General features: G+C 33.3%; 1 protein-coding gene across 2 annotated transcripts; it reads right to left on the reverse strand.

The window, feature by feature from the left end:
* Nucleotides 1-625: 625 nt before the first annotated feature.
* On the reverse strand, nt 626-21,760 carry LOC110289095 (vomeronasal type-2 receptor 116-like). 2 transcript variants are annotated; one of them, XM_021155293.2, is made up of 6 exons: nt 21,499-21,760; nt 14,498-14,792; nt 13,374-14,165; nt 12,501-12,716; nt 9,345-9,468; nt 626-2,072 (listed from the first exon to the last, which is right to left on the reverse strand). In XM_021155293.2, the coding sequence occupies exons 1-6, from the start codon at nt 21,714-21,716 to the stop codon at nt 1,144-1,146; spliced, it is 2,574 nt and encodes an 857-aa protein (XP_021010952.2). In that variant the 5' UTR covers nt 21,717-21,760; the 3' UTR covers nt 626-1,143. The 2 variants fall into 2 exon arrangements, with proteins under 2 accessions (XP_021010952.2, XP_085689484.1); XM_085833358.1 differs by having other exon boundaries at nt 14,498-14,628; nt 21,499-21,687.
* Nucleotides 21,761-22,908: the final 1,148 nt, after the last annotated feature.

Genomic DNA, 22,908 nt, shown 5'->3' on the forward strand with positions numbered 1-22,908 from the left:
GTAACATGTTAGGTATATGTTTCCCTCATGTCATTTCTGCTACTGGTAAGACTTACATAGATTTCCAATGAAGACATACAGCCCCTCTAGTTGAGCTGGCCATTAGACAAATAGGAAAGTTACAAAGGATATAGTGATAAGAGAAAAGATAGATCATGACAAAAAGTCCTATGCTGTTGTACTAACCATTTTATATTTGGTTTCTTTCATATTACCCTGGGGAAAAATATTATTTTAAGTATAATGTATATTATTTGTATAAAATAATAATGAATCATGGAGGAATGGGTCATAATAAAATAGAAAGGTATAAGGGATTTTGAATTATTTTATACCAGTGTACAGAAAATTAGGTTAGAGAAAATTGAATGACTAAAAATCAAATGAAAAATTTATTTAAAAAAAAATAAAATACAACATGAACAAGTTCTGTTACCAGGAATTCTCAGATTAGTTGATGCAACAGAATAGTAAATACTATATAATATATGTGAAATTGACTTAATTTAAATTCATATGGCAGTAGTCAGGAAACTTGCATATAGTTGGACATGTCACAAATTTTGTCAAACTATGAATATGGGCTCTAGCTGGATTGCTCTGGTTGACCCATATTTTAATTTGAGTAATAAAATATTTGTCTGAATGAAACTTCACACTGAATTAGTAGGTTACACATAATGCCATGAACTAGAATGCTATACCATTATAATTATTTTCATTTAATTTAAGACAGGACATGGATTCAATATAAATAAATAAAATCAAACAAAACATTATTTACTAATTAAATTCAATGAGAGATTTACAATTATCATGTTGTGTATTTCCAAATAGGGTATATTGAAAAGTAAATATGTAATAAAATTAAAAACAAATTATAGGACAATTGAATTGTTAGTATGATTAAATAATAGACATTAAGAAATTACATTCCAATGGATTTTGAAAACTGTCTTATTATTTCAGGAAGAAAAAAAATTCTAATGAAGTTTAATAAAATTAAAACAATAAATAAGAAAGAGTTTCCATTGAGAAAGGACACAAATATTTGATGTGATTCAGGAATGGACCATCAGGTCTTAGACTGAGAGAAACTGTTTAACAGTTCATGAAGTTGTTAAAATAAAAGCTATATTTCAACTATATTTTAGGAAAAGTCTTCTTTCTAGAGGGTGTTTTCTTCCTGATATGATTAAATGAATTCTTGTCTGGTCTCAACAAGATAATGTAACACTTGTGACCAAATATGAAGGCAAGAAGTGCTGTGCTGGAAGCCAAGATAGAGAATACTTCCATGGCTACCATGACCCTCCCTTTAGTGCTGTGGTAGACAGGAAGAAAGGTGATCCAGACACAGAAGAACACCAGCATACTGAATGACAGAAATTTGGATTCATTGAATGTATCTGGCAAATTTCTAGACAAGAAGGCCATAGCATAACTCCCAAGGGCCATGAAGCAGAGGTATCCCAGGACCGAATGGAAGGCAACAGCTGAGCCCTTGTTGCACAAAATGATGATGTGTCCATATTCAGTATGAGCATCTTGGTCAATGAATGGTGGGGATGTTGCCATCCATATTCCACAAATAAGAAGCTGGATCACGGTGCAGATAGGAATGATGTAGTTTGGACCCCTTGATATCATTAGCCACCTTACCATTCTCCCTGGAAAACTGACCTTAAAGGCAAGGACTACAGTGATAGCTTTGGCCAACACAGTAGCAAGAGCCATAGTGAAAGCAACTGCAAATGTGGTCTGCTGGAGGATGCAAGAAGCTGTGGTTGGCTTACCAATGAAGTTCAAAGAACATAAGAAACAGAAGGTGAGTGTTATGAGCAAAATGTAACTCAGAGCTCGATTATTTGCCTTGACAATAGGAGTGTGTCTGTGCTTCACAAAGATGCCAATAACAAAGGCAGTGAGTGCAGATAAGCACAAAGCTATGCTTGCTAATGCAATCCCCAAGGGGTCTTCATAGGCCAGAAAGCTCACAGATTTTTGGAAGCAGTTGCTCTTCTCTCTATTTGCATAATGACTCTCTGGACACTTCACACACTTGTCTACATCTGGTCAGAAATATAGGTTACCTTGAGATCAGGAGTTCAGTCTATGAAGGTTTCTTATATTTTTAGACATCTCTAAATACGGGGACTGCCACCGAAGTCACTGTATTTTGCTTTGTCATGGACAAAGTAATAGTACACTGGTATGAATAAATCTAGATTTAGGAACTGCTCCTTGATCATTAAATATTTCTTTCCATATTTATGTTCATATACTATAGGATTTGATGCAAGCTTATTTAAATACTACCATCATACACCTTCACTTCTCTACTATCAGATTTAACTCACAATTACTTGAGCTCCCTACATCTACCTATTACATTTTAATAACCACTGAGTCTATACAGGTGAGCCTGTCTCTGCATTACTGGGGGAGAGCTTCAGTGGGAAAATATTTATACTTTCAAGCCATACCTTTGCAAAGAAAACTATTATATCTATTTAGGCACCCTTCAACCTCCAATAAATTCCTTAAAATTTCATGGTTGTCATTTAAATTTTATTACCTAAATGCATTTGATCTCTGTACATACGATATTTCTCTGTCTTTATTGACAATGCTGTAACTCTTTTGAAATTTACTACAATACTAAATTACATTGTAAACATTTTCTGTGACCTTGATAGTACTTATTTTTCACAGATTTGCTTTAATTTCATTATGGGATATGTAGATAACACGAAATATTTTCCTAAGTTTTCCAGTTAATGCTTTCTTTTATGTAAATTCTAAATTTACTTTTCTCCATAAAATTTCTTGTATTTTTAAATTCTATGCATTCTCTGCTGGAGTTTATGAAATAGATACTATTACATTTGATAGTGCTCAACATTTCTAAATAATATGTTTTCATAACATTTAAAGCAAGCATATATTTTCATGGATAGACTATTCTTAGAAAATGTGAGAGATTTTAGAAAACAATGCTTTGCTATGGAAATTCTTATTAATTTCATAAATACTATGATGAACATAAAATAGATGCAGCAAAATTTATAAAATATATTACGTTGGTATGGTAGATTGAATATGCTAGGCCCAAAGAGTGACACTATTTTAAATTGTGGCATGTTGAAAGAATTATGTCACTGTGGAAATGACCTTTAAGACCCTCATCCATGATACCTTGAAATCAGGCTTTTCCTAGAATGTTTTACATGAATATATTGAACTCTTAGCTCTTCCTGTGCCATGCATGTCTGGATATTTTCACTCTCTGAACTTGAGTATGTTTTACTAAACCTCTGAATCTGTAATTCAGTTCCAAAAAATTTTTTCCTGATAAAAGTTGACAGTGTAAAAGTGATTGTTTACAGCAGTAAATCCCTAACTTAGACATGTTAGTACCTAGACTGTTTTTCCTTTGATCAACCTGTCTATAATTTTCATTGGAAGAATTTAGATTTTCAGATTTTGAATGGAAAGCAGTAGAATGTTTTAAGTTAGGCTTAATGTGCCATCCTTGTAGGAATATGGAAACCTTTGTAGCTGAGGATGATTTTAACTATAGAAGCCTGGGTCTAGAGGTTTCAGAGAAGAAGTGTTTTTCTATGGAGCTACACTTGTAATATTTTGATGAAGTGTGTGGATGCCCTTTGCCTTTGTCTAAGTAGTTTACCTGAGGCTAAGATAAGAAGTTTATAATAACAGAATTGACATATGGAGAAATATTTGAAACAATCCTACTAAAACAGGACAAGACAAGGATGCCTTCTCTGTCATTATCTATTCAGTATAGTACTTGAAGTTCTAGACAGAGCCATGAGACAACAACAGCAGATCAGAAGGACACACATTTGAAAAGAAGGAGTCAAGGTATCACTATTTGTGCATGATATGTTAGTTTACATTAGCAACCTCAAAATATCTACCAGAGTTCTTCTACAGTTAATACACAACTTAAGCAAAGTAGCTGGATATAAATTTCACTCAAACAAATTAGTAGAATTCATCTGCCAAAGAGATAACAAAACTGAGAAGAAAAACCATACCCTTCAAAATATGCAGAAGTCGTATAAAATATCTTGATGTAACACTTAACAAGTAAATGAAAGATATATATGACAATAACTTCAAGTCCATCAAGAAAGACTTTGACGAAGATGTTAGAAAATAGAGAGAACTCCAATACTCAGAGATTGGTAAGACTAACAGAGTAAATATTGCTATTCTACCTAAAGCAATCAATAGATTCACTGCAATCACCATCAAGATTACAACAAAGTTCTTCACATACGTTGAAATAGCAATTCTCAACTTCATATATAAAAACAAAAAACCCAGCATAGAAAAATCAATCTGTTTTTTTTTTTTTTTTTTTTTTTTTTTGGTTTTTCCGAGACAGGGTTCCTCAGTGTAGCCTTGGCTGTCCTGGAACTGACTTTCTAGACCATGCTGGCCTTGAACTCAGAAATCTTTCTTCCTCTGCCTCCCAAGTTCTGGGATTAAAGGTGTGCATCACCATGTCCGGCTGAAAATTCAATTCTTAATACGAAAAGAACTACTCAAGGAATTATAACCCCTGAACTCAAGCTATTGTGGAAACAAATCAAAACAAAACAAACAATCAAAAAAACAAGCAAACAAACAAACATCAAAAAAAAAAAACCCACATTGTATTGGTACATATATAGATAGAGCATTCAATGGACTAGAAGTGAAAACCCAGAAATAAGTCCATGTACATATGCATATATATATATATATATGGTTAAATTGGTTTCCTCTGTATAGCCCTGGATGTCCTGGAACTCACTTTGTAGACCAGGCTGGACTTGAACTAAGAAATCCACCTGCATCTGCCTCCCAAGTGCTGGGATTAAAGACGTGCACCAACATGTCCAGCAGGACACTTTATATTTTCAATGAAGCCAATAACACATAATAAAGAAGAAAGAAGGAAAGAAAGAGAGAGAAAGAGGAAGGAAGGAAGGAAGGAAGGAAGGAAGGAAGAAAGAAAGAAAGAAAGAAAGAAAGAAAGAAAGAAAGAAAGAAAGAAAGAAGGAAGGAAGGAAGGAAGGAAGGAAGGAAGGAAGGAAGGAAGGAAGGAAGGAAGAAAGGAAGGAAGGAAGGAAGGATATTCCATGAATGATCCTGGTCTAATTAACAGTATGTATTTAGCAATATGAAAAAAGAATCTTAATCATCAATTGCAGAATACTCAATACTAAGTGGATCAAGGAACTCAGTAAAAACCAAAGAATTCACAAGAGAGGAATCTCAAATGGATAAAAGGCACTTAAGAACTAAAGTCCTTAGTGATCAGTGAAATGCAAATCAAAACAACACTTAGATTTCAATAATGGCTGAGATCAATAAGTCAGAAAAGAGAACATGCTGGAAAGGATGTGGACAAAATGGAACTCTTCACTATTAATTTTGCAATTGTGCAAATGGTTCAATATATGGAAATCCATCAACATAATCCACTATACAAACACACACAAAAGCCATCTGATCATCTCATTAGAAGCCGAAAAATCATTTGACAATATCCAACACACATTCATCATAAAGGACTTGGAAAGATAAGGAATTCAAAGCCCATACCTATACATAATAAAAACAATATACAGCAAACCAGTAGCCAACATCAAACCAAATGGAGATAAACTTGAAGCAATCCCACTAAAATCAGGGATTTGGACAAGGCTGCCCTCTCTCTCCCTACATATTCAATATAGCATTTGAAGTCCTAGACAGAACAATTAGACAATAAAAGTATGTCAAATGGATATAAATTGGAAAGAAGTCAAAATATCACTCTTTGCACATGATATGATAGTATACATATTAGAGACACCAAAAATTCCACCAGAGAACTCCTAAAACTGATAAACAACTTCAGTGATGTAGATTGATATAAAATTAACTGAAAAAAAAAATCAGTGCCCTTTCTCTACTCAAAAGATAAACAGGCTGAGAAAGAAGATGGAAAAACAACACCCTTTACAATAGCCACAAATAATATGAAATATCTTGGTGTGACTCTAAGGAAATGAAAGGTTTGTATGATAAGGACTTAAAGTCTCTGAAGAAAGAAATCAAAGAAGATTGCAGAAGATGGAAAGATCGCCCATGCACATGGGTTGGCAGGAATAATATAGTAAAAATGGTTATCCTGACAAAAGCAATCTAAAGATTCAATCCAATCCCCAACAAAATTCCAACTCAATTCTTCATGGTTAAAAAGGGCAACTTGGAAATACTTCCGTCATAACAAAAATCCTAAGATAACAAAAACTATCCCCAACAATATAAGAATCTCTGGTGTAATCACCATCCCTGACCTCAAGCTATACTACAGAAAAATTGAAATATAAACTTTATTTTATTAGTACATTGACAGGCAGGTATATCAATGGAATGGAATTGAAGACACAGAAATGAATCCACACGTATGGTCACTTGATCTTTGACAAAGGCGGTAAAACCATCCAGTGTAAAAAAGACTATATTTACAACAAATGGTACTGGCTCAGCTGGTGGTTAGCATGTGGAAGGAGAATTGATCCATTCTTATCTCCTTGTACAAAGCTCAAGTATAAGTGGATCAAGGTACTCCACATAAAACCATGGATACTAAAATATATAGCAGAGAATGTGAGGGAGAGCTTCGAAGATATGGGAACAGGGGAAAATTCCTGAAGAGAACACCATGGGATTTTACTGTAAGATCAAGTATCTACAAATGAAAACTCATAAAATTGCAAAGATTCTGTAAAGCAAAAGACACTGTCAAAAAGACAAATTGGTAAACAACAGATTGGGAAAAACTCCTTACAAATTCTAAATCCCAATAGGTGGCTAATATCCAATATATATAAAGAACTCATGAATTTAGACTCCATAAAACCAAATAACTCTACTGAATACTGAATGCCTGAGAAGCACCTAAAAAAATGCTAAATATCATTAATCATCAGGGAAATGTAAATCAAAACGACCCTGAGATTCCACCTCACACCAGTCTTAATGGCTAAGATCAAAAACTCAGGTGACAGCAGAGGGTGGCAAGGATGTGGATAAAGAGGAACACATCTTCATTGCTCGTGGGAATCTAAGCTCCTATAGCCACTCTGGAAATCAGTTTTGCTCTTCCTCAGAAATATGGACATAATACTGCAGGAATATACAGCAATACCACTCCTGGGTATACACGTACAAGATGCTGCAACTTGTAATAAGGATACATGTTCCACTATGTTCATAGCAGACTTATTTATAGTAGCCAGAAGCTGGAAATAACAGAGATGTCCCTCAACAGAGGAAAGGATACATTTACACAATGCAGTACTATGTAGCTATTAAAAACAATGAATTTATACAATTCTTAGACAAATGGATGGATCTGGAGGATATAATCCTATGTGAGATAACCAAGTCACAAAAGAAAACACATGATATTCTCTCATTGATAAGAGGATATTAGCCCAGAAATTCAGAATAGCCAAGAAAAAAAATTGTAAAACACATGGAACGTAAGAAGAAGGAGGACAAATGGGTAGATAAATCAATCCTTCTTAGAAGAGGGAACAAAATATTCATGGAAGGAATTACAGGGATAAAGTTCAGAGCAGAGACTGAAGGAATGACATTCTTAGATTGCCCCAACTGAGGATCCATCCCATAATTTTGGGGTTTCAAACTGGTACAACCACTCTTTAAATATATCTGGCAGTTCCTCAAAAGATTGGAAATAGACCTACCTATACCACTTTTGGGTATATATCTAAAAAATGGCCCAATGTATCAAGGGACACATGCTCACCAATGTTTATAGTGGTCCTATTTGTAAGAGCCCAAAAGCTGGAAGCAACTCATGTCCTATAACAGAATGGATACAGAATATGTAGCATTATTAATCAGTTACTAAAATCAATGGCATAATGAGATTTGAAGGATAATGGATGAAACTAAAAATATCATTTTGAGTGTAGTAACCTAGACCCAAAAGGACATACATCGTATGTTCTCACTAGTAAGTTGATATTACACCACCCCTGGAAAAAAAAAAAAAAAGGACACACAGGACACTTAGGATATATCTCACAGAGTTTCAGAAATTTAGGAAGCAGAAAGGCTAAGATAGGGTTGAAGGAATGAGTTAATGAACTGTGGGAGGGTTGCCACAGAGTATGAACAATGATTGGATAGTAAATAAATAAATGAAATCATTAATTGTGTGGGTACTTATAGATTTAGAGCATTTGTTCATTTACTTAATAGAAGTAACCATAAAAGCATCCAGGGATAAATCTTGATTTGAAGGAAGATGCAGGAAAAATAAAATAAAATAAAATAATAGAGTCCAGATGTCACATGGACTTTTATAACCTAAATCCAGTCCCTAGATGTGCACCTTCCCCTAAAAGAACACAATCCTAAATCTTTTCTAATCGGTCCAGTTTAAAAAAATATATCTGTAAAAATCTTATCCAAGAGAAGCCAGAAAATTACCAAAATCTTCAGTGTACAGAATAACACAAAATAATTCTGTTTTTTTGATCACAGAGAAATTGTTCCCATAAACTAAAAACAAAAGAAAATGTTTCAGATGTATGCTGCCTTCACCCAGGCAAATTTCAGGATAGATATTGGAGGTAGTCATTAAGAATCCCCAATCTCCAGAAAATGAGGTATTAATAATTGATAGCTACTTGGAAGATAATCAGCTGTATCACTGTGGCGAATATGGTTGGTTAACAACCATTCATTGACATGCACACATGTAAGTATACATTAGTATCATGAACTGTATTAGATACTTTAATTACAAATTCCGGGAATGAGAAAAGGGGTAAATTAATCTGGGAAGAGTGTGAGTAATGAATGTGATGAAAACACATTGTAGGAAATTATCAAACAAATAAAAATGAGAAATGAGCTGTTAATTATTTCTATGAAAATGCAACAGATCTGAGTCTTATATGGTTCTTAAAAATCATTGAAATACATTTTCAAAAAATCTGTGATACTTAATTAAAATGTGTTAAAAGGAAGAGTAAATTTAAAAACATTGAAAAGTACGGAGGAATATACTATATCATCAAATATCAGTATTGGCACTGGATTAAAGATATTAATTAAGAATAATATGAAATGGGTGTTTTGACCTATTTCAAGGGGATGGTGATGAATATGACATGGAAATACCTATAAAAATAATAAATATAACTCATACTTGACTTTATCTTAAATCTTTTTAAATTGCTAGCACATTGTAAAACACAATGGAGAAATAGGAAGTTTTCCATAAAATCTGCATTTACCTGTCTCATTAGAAATCTCATTGTCTGCACAAGGAGTGCACTTGTAGCAGCAGATGGCCTTGCCTTCCAGGGTTACTTTCCTGAATCCAGGCCCACAACTCTCACTGCACACTGACTGAGGGATCTGAGAAGAATGGATAATGTTATTTAATTCTTAGGGTTTTATAAAAATGAACAAATATTTTTTTAAGTTCATACACTTAAAAGCAAATATTTTTATTAATAATTAGACTCATTTAAAAGAGTATTTGTAGTAATAAGGGATGGGATGCTAGTGTAGCTAACAGAAATTCCCAGATGCCTGGAAAGTAAGAGACGCCCTGGATCCACTGGAGATGACTTTAGTTGATATATGCCACAAAGCAGTTAGAGAACCTTTAGAGGTCATATCCATAGTTTAGTCAAGGCCCTTGTTTGAAGGATGTGGGAAACAAGCCATCTAAAAAATATGAACCAAAATTTGCTCCTATCTAAATGAAATACAAGGTCAAAGAGTTGAGCAGAGACCGACAGAAAGGTCAAACACAGACTGTCCCACCTGGTGATACATCCCAAATACTATCACCAAAGACACTATTGTTAATGCCAAGAAATGCTTGCAGAAAGTGTCAGATGTAGCTGTCTCCTGACAGTATCTGGCTGTGCCTTACCAATATAGATGAGGATGTTTGCAGTCAGCCATCTGACTGAGTATAGGGACTCCAATGTGGTAGCTAAGGACTGAAGATCTGAAAGGTTTTGCAACCCCATAGGTAAAACAACAATAGCAATAATAATCCCCAGAGCTCTCAGGTACTAATTCACCAACCAAAGAATATGGATATAGGAATCCATGACTCCAGCAGTATATGTAAGAGACTAAGAGACTATGACCATATCTGGCAAAAGTGGGAGTAGAGTGCTTTGGTCCTTTGAAGGCTTGATGCCCAGCCTTCAGAGCAGAATGACATTGCTAGTGTGATGATGCAGGAGTATGGGGGTAGGAGGAACACCCTCATGGAATCTGGGGATGGGGGATGTAAAGGGGGTTTATAGATGAGAAACTATGAAGGGGGATAACATTTGAAATGTAAATATATAAAATAACCAATACAATTTTTAAAAGGAATTTAAAATTTTAACAGACAATGCCCTTGAGAAGACAAAAGTGTTTAAATTTTGGTCTGACAATTATCACAGTGCTAAAAAATTGGGATCTTAATGAATTAAGGACATATTTGTGAAACATTAGTGACTAGGAACATAATATTGGAATCCATGGGGTCCATCTAGCCTAATACTAATTTTGTACTTTCTGACAATAGTGTTGAGCATCTCAGCAAATAAACATACATTTGTAGGAAGAAATTTGTAGATAAATTTAGCAAAGATGAAACATCCTAGTAAAAATTTAATTGTCACTACTTATTGTAAGAATGTCACAATTGCAGAGAAGAGAGCTGCAGTATCCATTGCTTCCTCCATTCAGAGGATAATATATCATTTGTACACTCTTTCATATGAAAACCATGCATATTCAAATATAATGCCCTGCACTCTCACATAGGTCTGCACGGTCTTTCAAACATTATTATACTTTCGATGAGATAGCACATATTGAGAATCGAAGGACAATTAAGGAAGGCTAATGTAGATATTATATGATATTTTTAAAGAACAATATTCCATATAGGGCAAATCATTTTAATGCTTATTTCCTATTTGGTGACATTGTATGGAAAGTTATAGAATATTCAGGGGATTCAGACTTGATGACAGAATCAGGACACTATTTGGGAATGGAAAAATGGAAATGTTTCCTTAATTCTAGGATACGAATATTTTTACAGTTCATACTTGGGGCTAGAAACATTATCTCTTCATTTCCTAAGCCTCTCTCCATTATAACCATTTGTTGTTATTCTTCTATCCTTTGCAGACTCTGATTCTTCTCGAACCATAAAACAAACTATAGTCTGTGAAATATTAGTGACTAGGAACATGATATTGGAATCCATGGGGTCCATCTAGCCTAATACTAATTTTATACTTTCTGACAACAGTGTTGAGCATCTCAGCTTCTGCCATTGTTGTGAATTATGACTGTCAATTTGAGAGGATTTAAAATTGTTATGGAAGCAAATAAACATATATTTATAGGAATAGATATAGAGATAAATTTAGCTAAGATGAAACGTTCTAGTAAATACTTATTGTAAGTATGTCACAATTGCAGAGAAGAGAGAAGAGAGCGGCAGTATTCATTGCATCCTACATTCAGAGGATGATATTTCATTTGTACACTCTTTCATATGAAAACCACGCATATTCAAATATAATGCCCTGCACTCTCACATAGGTCTGTAAGGTCTTTCAAATTATTATTATACTTTCGATGAGATAGCACATATTGAAAATCGAAGGACAATTATGAATTGCTAATGTAGATATTATATGATATTTTTAAAGAATGATATTCCATATAGTGCAAATCATTTTAATGCTTATTTCCTATTTGGTGACATTGTATGGAAAGTTATAGAATATTTAGGGGATTCGGACTTGGTGAGAAAATCAGGACACTATTTGGGAATAGAAAAATGAAAATATGTTTCCTTAATTCTAGGATACGAATTTTTTTACACTTCATACGTGGGGCTATAAACATTATCTCTCCATTTCCTAAGCCATTCTCCATTATAACCATTTGTTGTTATTCTTCTATCCTTTGCAGACTCTGGTTCTTCTAGAACCATAAAACAAAATATAGTCTGTCTTATAAAAGTTATTTTTGGTCACAGTGTTTGAATGAACAATAAAAAATAATTCTAATATTGTTTTATGATACTAATCCCCAAAAGAGATTTTCCTCCAGCACATTAACACATGTGTCATTTGGAGATAAAAATTTTCTCTTAGCACCTGTCCCATATGTGATGTTTGACAAATGAGGAAACATATTCCTCATATGAGTGAGCAATGGGGGATTTATTGAACACTGTATTCTTCTGTTGATCTTAATCAAGGAAAATAAAAAGCCAGTATAATACAATTACTTTAAAATGTTTTATACTGATACTCCAAGTGTAATGGAACATGAGTCAATCATCATTATATCAGAGAACATAATTGTTTCAATAATATAAGCACAAAGCATTTAGATAATACATATCCCACCTCTGAAAATGTTGCTGGCCATTGTATCATCTGTTCAGATAGAGACAACTGTTGACCATGGGGAGCATTTGCAGAAAAGGATCCTATTTTCACTTTTAATCCAAGACCCTTTGGCAAATTCCAAATGTTAAGAATGTCATACTCTGTATCTATTGTCTGTCTCCAATCTAAACTCCTTTTGTCTTTCACCTCAATATCCTTCAGGAAAGTGTTAAGCTTAAAGAGAAACATAATTTTATATTTCATTGTTCATGAGGGTTAAATTCTGTTGTGAACATCAACATTAATGAAGATTCCATTAATGATGACTTAGTGAAAACCTGACTATTCACAATACCATTATTATTGGTCTTCAAGTGAAAACTTAGAACAAAGATCAAGTACGCAATCAATGACAACTGATCTATAAAAAGATGAACTTTTTTGAAACCTAGCAATACTCATTTGCATTTAGAATATGTTCAGAACAAGTGTCCAAAATGAGGATACTGATGCCAAGAAATTAATTAAAAGGCATCATTTCTATATAAACAAGCCATCATTTTTTCACATGTGTCCCTGTTATTATTTCTTTTTTAGCAAATATATAAAGCAATGAGTATATTAATTGCCCTCTATTACCGTAAGGAGGCTGCAAAGCTAGATTTAATGAAAAGAACTTGATTTTCACAAAGCATATTTACTCCTGGTATCTTTCACATGATTTCAAAACATCATACATTTGAAACTATCTTGACGTCTGTGTAAGATTAGAAACATAAAGAGTTCTTGATTGTGGACAACATAAATAAATTTTACATTGCCTAAGTTAGTGTTGTTGCAAATCTCTTATGCCAGAGTGCTGACAATAAAATACAGTAGAAAGGTTATTACCTGCCATGGAAAGAACACCATCCCATTGTGATTTTCATATGGTTGCATTTGAAGTTGCTGAAGTCTCATCTCACGGAGGCTGTAAGCCACAGCATATACACCATTATAAATAATTGTGCTCTCTGCATTCATGGCCACATCAAATATGTGACGAGGGAACACATCCAAAGAAGCATTGGTTTGACAGTTTTCCAACACATGACAATTAGTGTCAGCAAATGAACATTTGAAGAACAAATACCAGAGCTTAGGAAGATAAATGTCTTCTGGATATTTATTGGGATTAACTGTTTGAATAAATTTGGTAAATTCAAAATTCTCTCTATAATTGTGCTTAAAAATGAGGCTCCCATGGAATGAGTCTAACATGAAATAATCAGCTCTATCAATAACATGATGTTCAATGTTCATGATCCAGACATTCCATGTTAATAACCTTTGCTCAATATTCCTCATTATACCTTCCAGTGAATCAATCTCACCATAAATAATTGTTACATTAGTCTCATCCATATTTTCCCAGAATTTGGCAACATATGAAGTCCATGTTTCTGAGGTCATTTTAACAAAAGCTAGGCAGATGCCATTTCTCTCCATCTCCTCCCTAAAATCTGATAGAATTTTATTTCCTTTGTGGTCATCGGGAAGAATGAGACCAACCCATGACCACCTAAAATGAACTATCAATGAAACAATGGCAAGTGAAATGGAAGTGTCTTTGGGGGCCATCTGGTAGAGATAAGGATACTGACCACGGTCACTCAGGAGAAGATCATAAGGTCCAAAACTAATCTGAAGCAAATTGGAAAGAAGAAAAAGAATATTAACATCTAAATACATTTTATTCCTGAAAGAATAGAAGATAGGATAATATTTTAGAGGGACATTACAAATACTACATTCAACAGAAATTTTTGTTAGGCCTCTAATTTTCAAGGACTTACCTGACTTCATTTACTACATAAATAATTCTCTTAAAAGCAAGAGAAACCTTGATTGAACTCCATGTTGTGAGTATTGCTTTGAGGTTTAGATAATTGATAAACCATTCTTTCAGTTTAAAGTCACCAATAACACGAACAAAGAGAACTGATTCTCAGTTCCCAAAATCCAAATTTTCTCACCTGTGGAAATTTAAAGAGTTGAAGCAATGTTCCAATTTGAGCAGATGTTATCCATGATGTTCCTGTGAGTGCAGCAGTGAAATTTCTCTTTTTACAATTATAATTAGGTATATAATTTCTGCCACCTAGAGCTGTGAGCCAATTAAAAGTATTGCTATGAATGTACTTTCCAGTGAATCTGACATTGTAGAAATTGAATCCAAGAGATATGTTGGGTAAAAGATTGGGATTCCCATTGATCTCCTCAATGGCAAATTGCAGAGCAAGAATATACTGGTAGTTCTTAAAGTTATATCTGTTTAAGTGGCATAAAAATGTTAAGATAATGATCAACTTTACCATACACATCTACATATTTAGTACAGTAAATTATATACTTTAGTTTGGAATCTATAAAATATGTAATTTAATTTCCTTACCATGAACAGATGAACTGGATTAGGTAAATATGTTAGGTTTAAGCAGGCTCCTTTACATTTACTACTCATTTTTTTTTTGGTCTTTAAAGCATATGTTATTTATATTTCATAGTTGACTCTTACACATTTTGTTTACGAATCAGGAATCTTTTTCCCCAAAATATCACATCTACTGGAATGCCTTATTAAGGAAAACTTACACTTTGAGAGATCTTGTCCATTTAATCCTGGTGGGAAGCATTGCAATGTGCAGACAGAAATGGTCTTTGACAAGAACCTGAGAGTTATACATTTTTATCCTCAAGCAGCAGAAGTGAAGGCCCTAGACAAAACTGAACTTCTTAGAGTTCTAAATCACTATTTTTATAGGGACACAGTAACTCTACAAAGGCCACAGCTACTCCTTTAAGGCAACTCAGTATGGGCCAGGCATTCACATACATGAATCTCTGGGGCCCATTTGTACTAACAGCACAAAAGTATTGCTATTTGATAATTTCTAAAAGCAGAGTCAGGTTTCTTCAATGTGATTTCCTTCAGATAAATCTTATTCTGGGATGGCTGACCCTCAAAGATACCAAGGGAGTACACAGAGATCTTGATTAAGAATTGTATTAAACTTTGTCAGGAGCAGTCTTTCTGAGTGCAGAGGTGATTTCATTATGTTGTAAGACTTTTCTAATTTTCCTTCCTAAAACCATCAAAAATATTTTGTTAATGAATTAAATTGATCCTTAGCTCCATGCCTTGGACCAGAAAACATACTGGAAACTTGAACATGTCTAATAGAGAAAAGGCAATCTCTAAATAGAAGTAAGATTTGTAATTCTGAAAATTTGGCCTAAAATGGTAAAATATCTATTAAAACTGGACACTTTTTAAGAGGGGTTTGTTCTTAGTATTTAAAAGCCAAAAACTACTGTCATAGGCTCCACTGGTTATGTAAAGGTTTCTTGTGTGAGTAAAATCATTTTACATTCTTAATGATTGAGTTAACCTGTTTGAGAAGGAGTCAGAATATAAATATTTCTGTGGATGTTAAGTCTTGTACTGCCAATGTTTGTTTGATGCAGCTGTTAGATAGGTCTCCAATGTCAAATGGATTGGTTGCATGAGGTTGTAGAATTCCAATATTGTTTAAGGGGCATAGGGTGGGTTCCTCACAGTTTCCCTGCCTTGATAAGATTCTTATATTATTAGGGATTACAAAAGCACGAAATAGGGCAGTGACCTATTTCTGAAAGCTAGTTTGGCAATCTTTCTGCCACTGGTACTCTTTCATACCAGGTGGATATCCAATTGGATTTCTGTTCTCTGTGGTGCCAGGAACATTAAAATTTATGGGACCTCCTGCCTTACTGAGACATTATTTGCTGTTATGTCCAAGCTTTTTCCCTGATTAATTTTGTGAGCCAAACCTGATTTACTAAATATTCTGTCGTTGATTAATAAGATTTTGGATAGTGTTCTGGCCTCCTGAGGTTTTATAATGAATATACCTTGAAAATAAGAAGTAGAAATCTCAGCAAATGTTTTCAATAAATTTCAGACTTTTAAATTGTCTTTAGTAGAGATTATCAAGTGGGTGTAGCAATTTCAAAGGACATATCTTTTAAAACAATATCTTTTGTTTCAGATCCTCTATCAGTTGAGCAAGGATTGTCCTCAATAGATCTTTTGGTTTCTTTATTATATTATCAAGCCTTTTGAAAATATGGTATCTCTACTAGGCATGCATCTTTATGCTTCTGGACTTGCAGCTGCATTTTTTACCAAAACTTCCTTTGTCACTTTTTTGTGAGTTTATTTTTCTTCAAAATACCCCCCCATTCCCATAAACATTTCATATTTTAATATATTTTACTCTTTTTTCAGACATCTTAGATAACTGATTTTCAGTCAAGTTCATACACACACACACACACACACACACACACACACATATATATATATATAAAATTGTTCTTTACTTAGGCAAGTTATGGCTATTTTAAGCTAATCATGAGGAGTCATAAGCAATTTAAATGTCAATGGTTCCATAAGAGATCCTTCTTCTCTTTCTTATTCTCCATACTCTCTGGGAAATAGTTTAACAACTTTACTCTGTTGTGGAGTTTGGAGTAAACCAGCAGCAGATCCTGTAGACTTCTTTGGTTGCTTTTTATATCTTTAAGGGAGTCTTATAGATTTATATTTAAATGCTTAAGTGTAAGCCAGTTATGTTTTTTTTTTATATTTTGTCTGTTTCATTTCTTCAGTTTCCTCTTCATAAGTTGATTTTAATTTTTTTTGTTTGATTTTTCATTAGCCTCTCCTCTCCTGAACTACTTTTCGTAGACTTTTATGTCAAGGAATAAATATTGTTCTTAGATCCTGATGGAGACGGTATTAACCAATACTCCTCACAAGGATGGGAATGTAATGATACCTGAGTACATATGGCTTTTTTGTCATCTGTCAATCCCTTCCTAAGAACAGTCCAAATACCAAATGCTGTAAGGGGCACACCTAGTCCTCCATTTTCTCTAATCCAGTTGTTAATATCTAACTCTGTTTTCTCCCATACATTCATATCTAAAGTTCCCTCTCTTGAAACAAAGGACTGATCATTTTTACAAACTGAAGAATGTCAGTATAATCATCTGTCACACATACACACAGGTTCATTGAAAATTTAAAAAAAAAACATAACAAAGTTATTAGTAAAATTTTGTATAGATAAAATCAGCCAATATTTTATCTTTTGTCCTAGCACCTATACTAAAACATAGTTCCCCTTTTATGACTTTTGCTTAACTGTTTTACAAACTCTTTGAATGTACTTTGAGTAAAAAGAAGTCTGGTTACTATGTAGAAGTAATTAACTACTGACACATGGGAGACTGGCAGAGTTCTCAGAGAAGGACTAAGTAGGAGTTCATCTATAATAAAAAGGTTAATAAGCACAAACAATATTTTTATGGTGGGGAGGAGGACTTGCTCAGCAATTAATGGTGTCATTTTTCCAGAGAAACCAAGTTTGATGCCCAGAATAATTTTAGCCAGTAAACAAACATCCAAATCTTGAGAATCTAACACAAGAAATGGACTCAATTGGTTTGAAAATGACAGGGTCACATAGTCACACATGAACAAATACACAAACACACACAAAAAAAAGAGAAAAAGTATTTATAATAATATCAATATGATGGTAAGCAATTGAGGTGCTGAAACAGAAAAGCAAGATCAAAAACCTAGCATGCTGGGTATAGGAAAATTGTTCAGACCACCTACTTGAGTATATCTATAAAATTAACTAAAATCCTATTTTGTTAATGCATGCATGTATTTTGAAATTAACTTCATTTTATATGAATAATTAATAAAGTTATTTGATATAAAAGACTAAAACCATAAAAATTAACACATATTTATTTTAAAGTAAAGCATACAAATAAAATGTATATGTGATAATATATTCTGGAGGAAAAATGATAATTAGCATTTTTAATTTGAGAAATAATATCAATGACATTTTCTCTTGCATAAACATTATATATTCAAATAAATACATATAAAAAGTTAAATATATTTACAATTTTTGAGAATTCTGTATATGCAAGGAATTAAATAACAATCACTAATAATTGAGCAGATTAACTCAATATCTACAGTCACAGAACAGTGATCAGAGTCAACTTCAATAAAACAGACTTGAGCCCTCCCTTTTTCATACCTAATTCGCAAAGCACATGCTTTATAATAAATTTATTTTGAAAATGAAAACTATTTTTATCATTTATACTCTTGAGATTATAAAATGATTGCATAATTTCCCCCTTTCATTCTCTCCAGGTAAATTCTTATGCACTTCCTGTATCATTTTAATTTCATGGAGTCTTCTTCCATTAATTGCCCAGGAGGACTTGAACTTGCAAGTCATGCATACACACACATGCAAAAATTCACTCACAGGTCCAACCACAAAAACTCACAAAGAAACACACAAACATACCTGTATCCTCACACAGACACAAAATTAAAAAAAAAACAAAAAACGGAAGCATCCCTTTGAGTGCACACACACACAATTGTAGTTATCTAATAAATGATGTGAAATAGTTTACCCAATTTTTAATATTCTTCCACAGGAAAGATTATAATTTTCTCCAAGAAAGATTTTAGGTAAAATCACTCTACATCTGTCTTATTAGTTATAGAATGTAAATCTTCTAGCTGGAAGCACACATCCACTTCTCGAAGATGAATGGTAAAATAAACTTTACAGTGCTGACAAAATGGTCCATTAATCCTTACCACAGTAAGGACTTGCCAAACAAACTTATGCAGCAAGCCTGAAATATATGCTATGAGCTGCTTTTGTTTGCATTTTTAAATTTTGATTGACTATAACACTGCAGATTAGGTCGTCCTTAGACTACACACAGAGAAAAAGAGAGCTCATAAAAAAGACATCACTGTCAAGGACAAGTACAAATGTGATGAATGAAGGAAAGTGGTTACAACAGGTTAGGCACCAATAAAGAATTTTTGTAGTTAATTCAAATAAAAATAAGGCCATGAAGGAATTGTGTTTGCATTAAATAACAGTCAATATTTTATACTGAAAACTGCATTTCTGAAATTCAAAGGAAGAGTGAAATCAAGTATAAAGCCAATTCAGAATCACAATATAGTTAGGAATGGGACCATATTTACTGCTAATATAACTGAGAGAAGACAGGATAGAAATATTCCAGAATGACATTACCTACATGAGAAATGTTCTTGAAAATGGGCTTGTTTTTAATATGAAAATTGCACACAATGATACATAGCCCCAGTAAAATAATAAAATCTATTAAAAACAATCTTGCCTAAAGTAGAATTTTTACGATACATGAATTTTATCAACATATGAACAGTAAAACCAAACTAGTTGCTCACATATCCTATACTACAGCCTGTACAGTGAAATGCTAGCTGCTGCACAAAGTATTAGAAATGCATAACCATACACATTGGTACCTGAACTGCTGAGTATAAAGGGCACAAGAAAAGTGGATTTATAAGGAGCATTAAACATAACAAAATAGAAAGGGGCCTACCCAACAACTAAAGTTGCCCCGACAACTAAGGATTTGAGAAAATATTATGATTTCATTTGAGTCAACATATGATTCCCGAAAAATTTAGAAATACCATTAAATATTCTACACAAATAAAAAATTTTATGTACCCATATTTGATATGTTTATATATTGAAAATTAATGTGTCCAACAATAAAATGATTAATTTTCAATTTATATCTAAATATTTCCCCTCCATTCTCTTTGATTCAATAGCTCAATACCTCAAATGATTTAGCAAACACAGAGTATTCTCTCATAGACCATAAATCACCTTATACTTTATTTGATGTTTTCAATTGTTATTTTTATAGATTCCCTTTTATAGATTCTAAAATCTTTCCTGTATTTCCTTTGGTCATTTTCTGCCTCTCAATTAATAACATATTTCTTCTTGTGTACACAGAGAGTGATAAGAAATATTGTTCTATTTCCATGCCATACTACCTATTCCATACATACAAAACAATGTATTCTTGGAAAAGGAATTCTGGCTTGGATAAAAACATCTTATTTACTTTATTAAGAAACATACAAGAATATTTTTGTCGAACTCAGCAGTACCCGTCTGACACTATCCACTAACCTGATTATTTAACTAAAAGTAAGAAATAGCACCACGATAAAACTGTCATAGTCACAAAGCCTTGGTAGACACATATATAAAAACGAGAGAAAAACCAGGCATGGTGGCACAGGCCTTTAATCCCAGCACTCAGGAGGCAGAGGCAGGCTGATTTCTGATTTTGAGGCCAGCCTTTTCTACAAAGTGAGTTCCAGGACAGCCAGGGCTATACAGAAAAACCCTGTCTCAAAAAAACAAAAACCAAAAACCAAACAAACAAAAAAAGAGTAAATGCTGGAAACCAATGGAGTAAACAGATAAACACAGATAAGCTGACTGAAATTAAAATTTAAATTATCAAACAAACACATAAAAAACATGAGATAGATGAAATATCTATGTAGCATGGAAGTATTCTCCACTTCTAAATGTGATGTTGTTAACACTGAAATCAGCTGCATGTAACACACATAACCTCTTCACTCAAGTTTTACAAAATTCACACAGAACTTAGAGCATTTAGTGACATCATTTAATACAATTAGTATAATCAGTACATTGAAAATGCTAAGTACAAGAAGGATAGACAGGCTTAGAATAAATCATTCTTCCTCAAAATCAAAACAAAGAAAACTCTTCAGTCATTGTAGTATAACAACAGTAAAAAATATGAGATTATAGTTAACAATCAAAGAAGAAACTAAAGTAAACTCAGTTCAAGTTTCAATTTCCTTTCCTTCTGAGTGAGGATAATAATTTAAAAGGAAAATAAAACTGATGAAAAGATTTTAGAAATTCTAAGAGTGAATTGACCAAAATACAATATAAAAGATTAGTAAATTTTAATGATTATACCATCAAAGTTATAAGAATTCTGAACTCAAAAAATAAATAATTAAACTTACTGTATGACATTGTCCAAATAGTAATATGGGATAGTTGAATGTGACATTTTCTTCAAAGAGTAGAATGTGTGAAGTGGGAAAAATGCTCCAATTACAACATCTCCTTCATGGTGAAATTCTTCAGAGATTTTGTAATAACATTTACTGATATTATAGGAAAAAGCAGAGACAAATTTTGGAATATGCAAGAGTCTGAAGATAAAAATCCAAGAGAACATCCTAGTAGATCATGGGTCTGCTTGATACAGAATAAATAGTGTCCACTAACTCTATGCTTGGTTCATGTTTTTGTAAGTAGCATGTTTTGTGTTTATTGATGACTTTATCTGTCACTCAGATTATTCTAAGGGATTTAGGATGACTTTGGGAATTTTGAAACTATTTTTTCACATGGACTCTGCTACTGAGGGCTTCTATTGAAGTGCAAAACAAGTTGGAATTATGCTTGTCCACATTCTTCAATAGCCAAAGGCACTATGACTTCAGCAAAGACTACAGACAGCAGGAGCTCAGGGTTGATCTTCTCTTGGGATGATTGGCTAACCATATGAATCAAGAATCCTTTAGTATGAAAAACAATTCAGGCTGTTCCCCACAGGCTACATCATAGGAGGCCAAATAACTGAAAAGTGAAAAGGCTGAAAAGAAAGCATTGCAGGTATAACCACTCAAACATAATATATTGCAGAGCATTGGTGGCAACTAAAAATTGTGAATTATAGGAAACAACTTCCAAGACTTTTGATACAATAAGCATTGGTGTATGTTATACCAACATTTTCTGCTTTTAGTCCAAGAAAATGAATTTATCTCTAATAACTTTAAATGGCACACAACAATTAAATTTATGAGAATTGTCAAGGCAAGAATCACTACTGCAGTGTCTAGTTCATTTGTATTTATAGATTTCAGTAAATTACTTCTATTCTATCTTCCTTAGTCCAAGTTCTGTAAAGGGATTATGTAAAATGAGCAAAATTAAAACTGCATTTAAAATTGAGACTTAGAAGACAACCTAAGGAAACGTTAGTTTTTAGGTCTGTGAGCATGATATTATCAGAACTTCACTGATTAATGTAAACTCTGATTTTAGGAATCTCTATCATTAATCTATTTTTCAAAACCATGAAATTCCTGTGAGTGAAAAATTTCACCTGAGTAACAAGTATGTTTAGACCAAGTATCTTCTGTTTTAAATAAAGACAGAGAAATAATGACTCCTGGGACAGTCACCCAAAGTTTATCTGTGTCAGTGCAGACATCCATTTTGGCAGCCATGCCCAGAAATTATGACTGTGAACCAGAAATTTTTAGGAATCTCATGCCTTTTCTATGAAATTTGGGGTAATTGCCTATTCAGTATGTTGCTTGTCCACAGTTTGAACTGTATATTTACGTCAGTCAAGATAA

The sequence above is a fragment of the Mus caroli genome, unplaced genomic scaffold (genome assembly GCF_978045245.1).
Source record: "Mus caroli unplaced genomic scaffold, Mus_caroli_1 scaffold_18, whole genome shotgun sequence".
Lineage (NCBI taxonomy): Eukaryota > Metazoa > Chordata > Mammalia > Rodentia > Muridae > Mus > Mus caroli.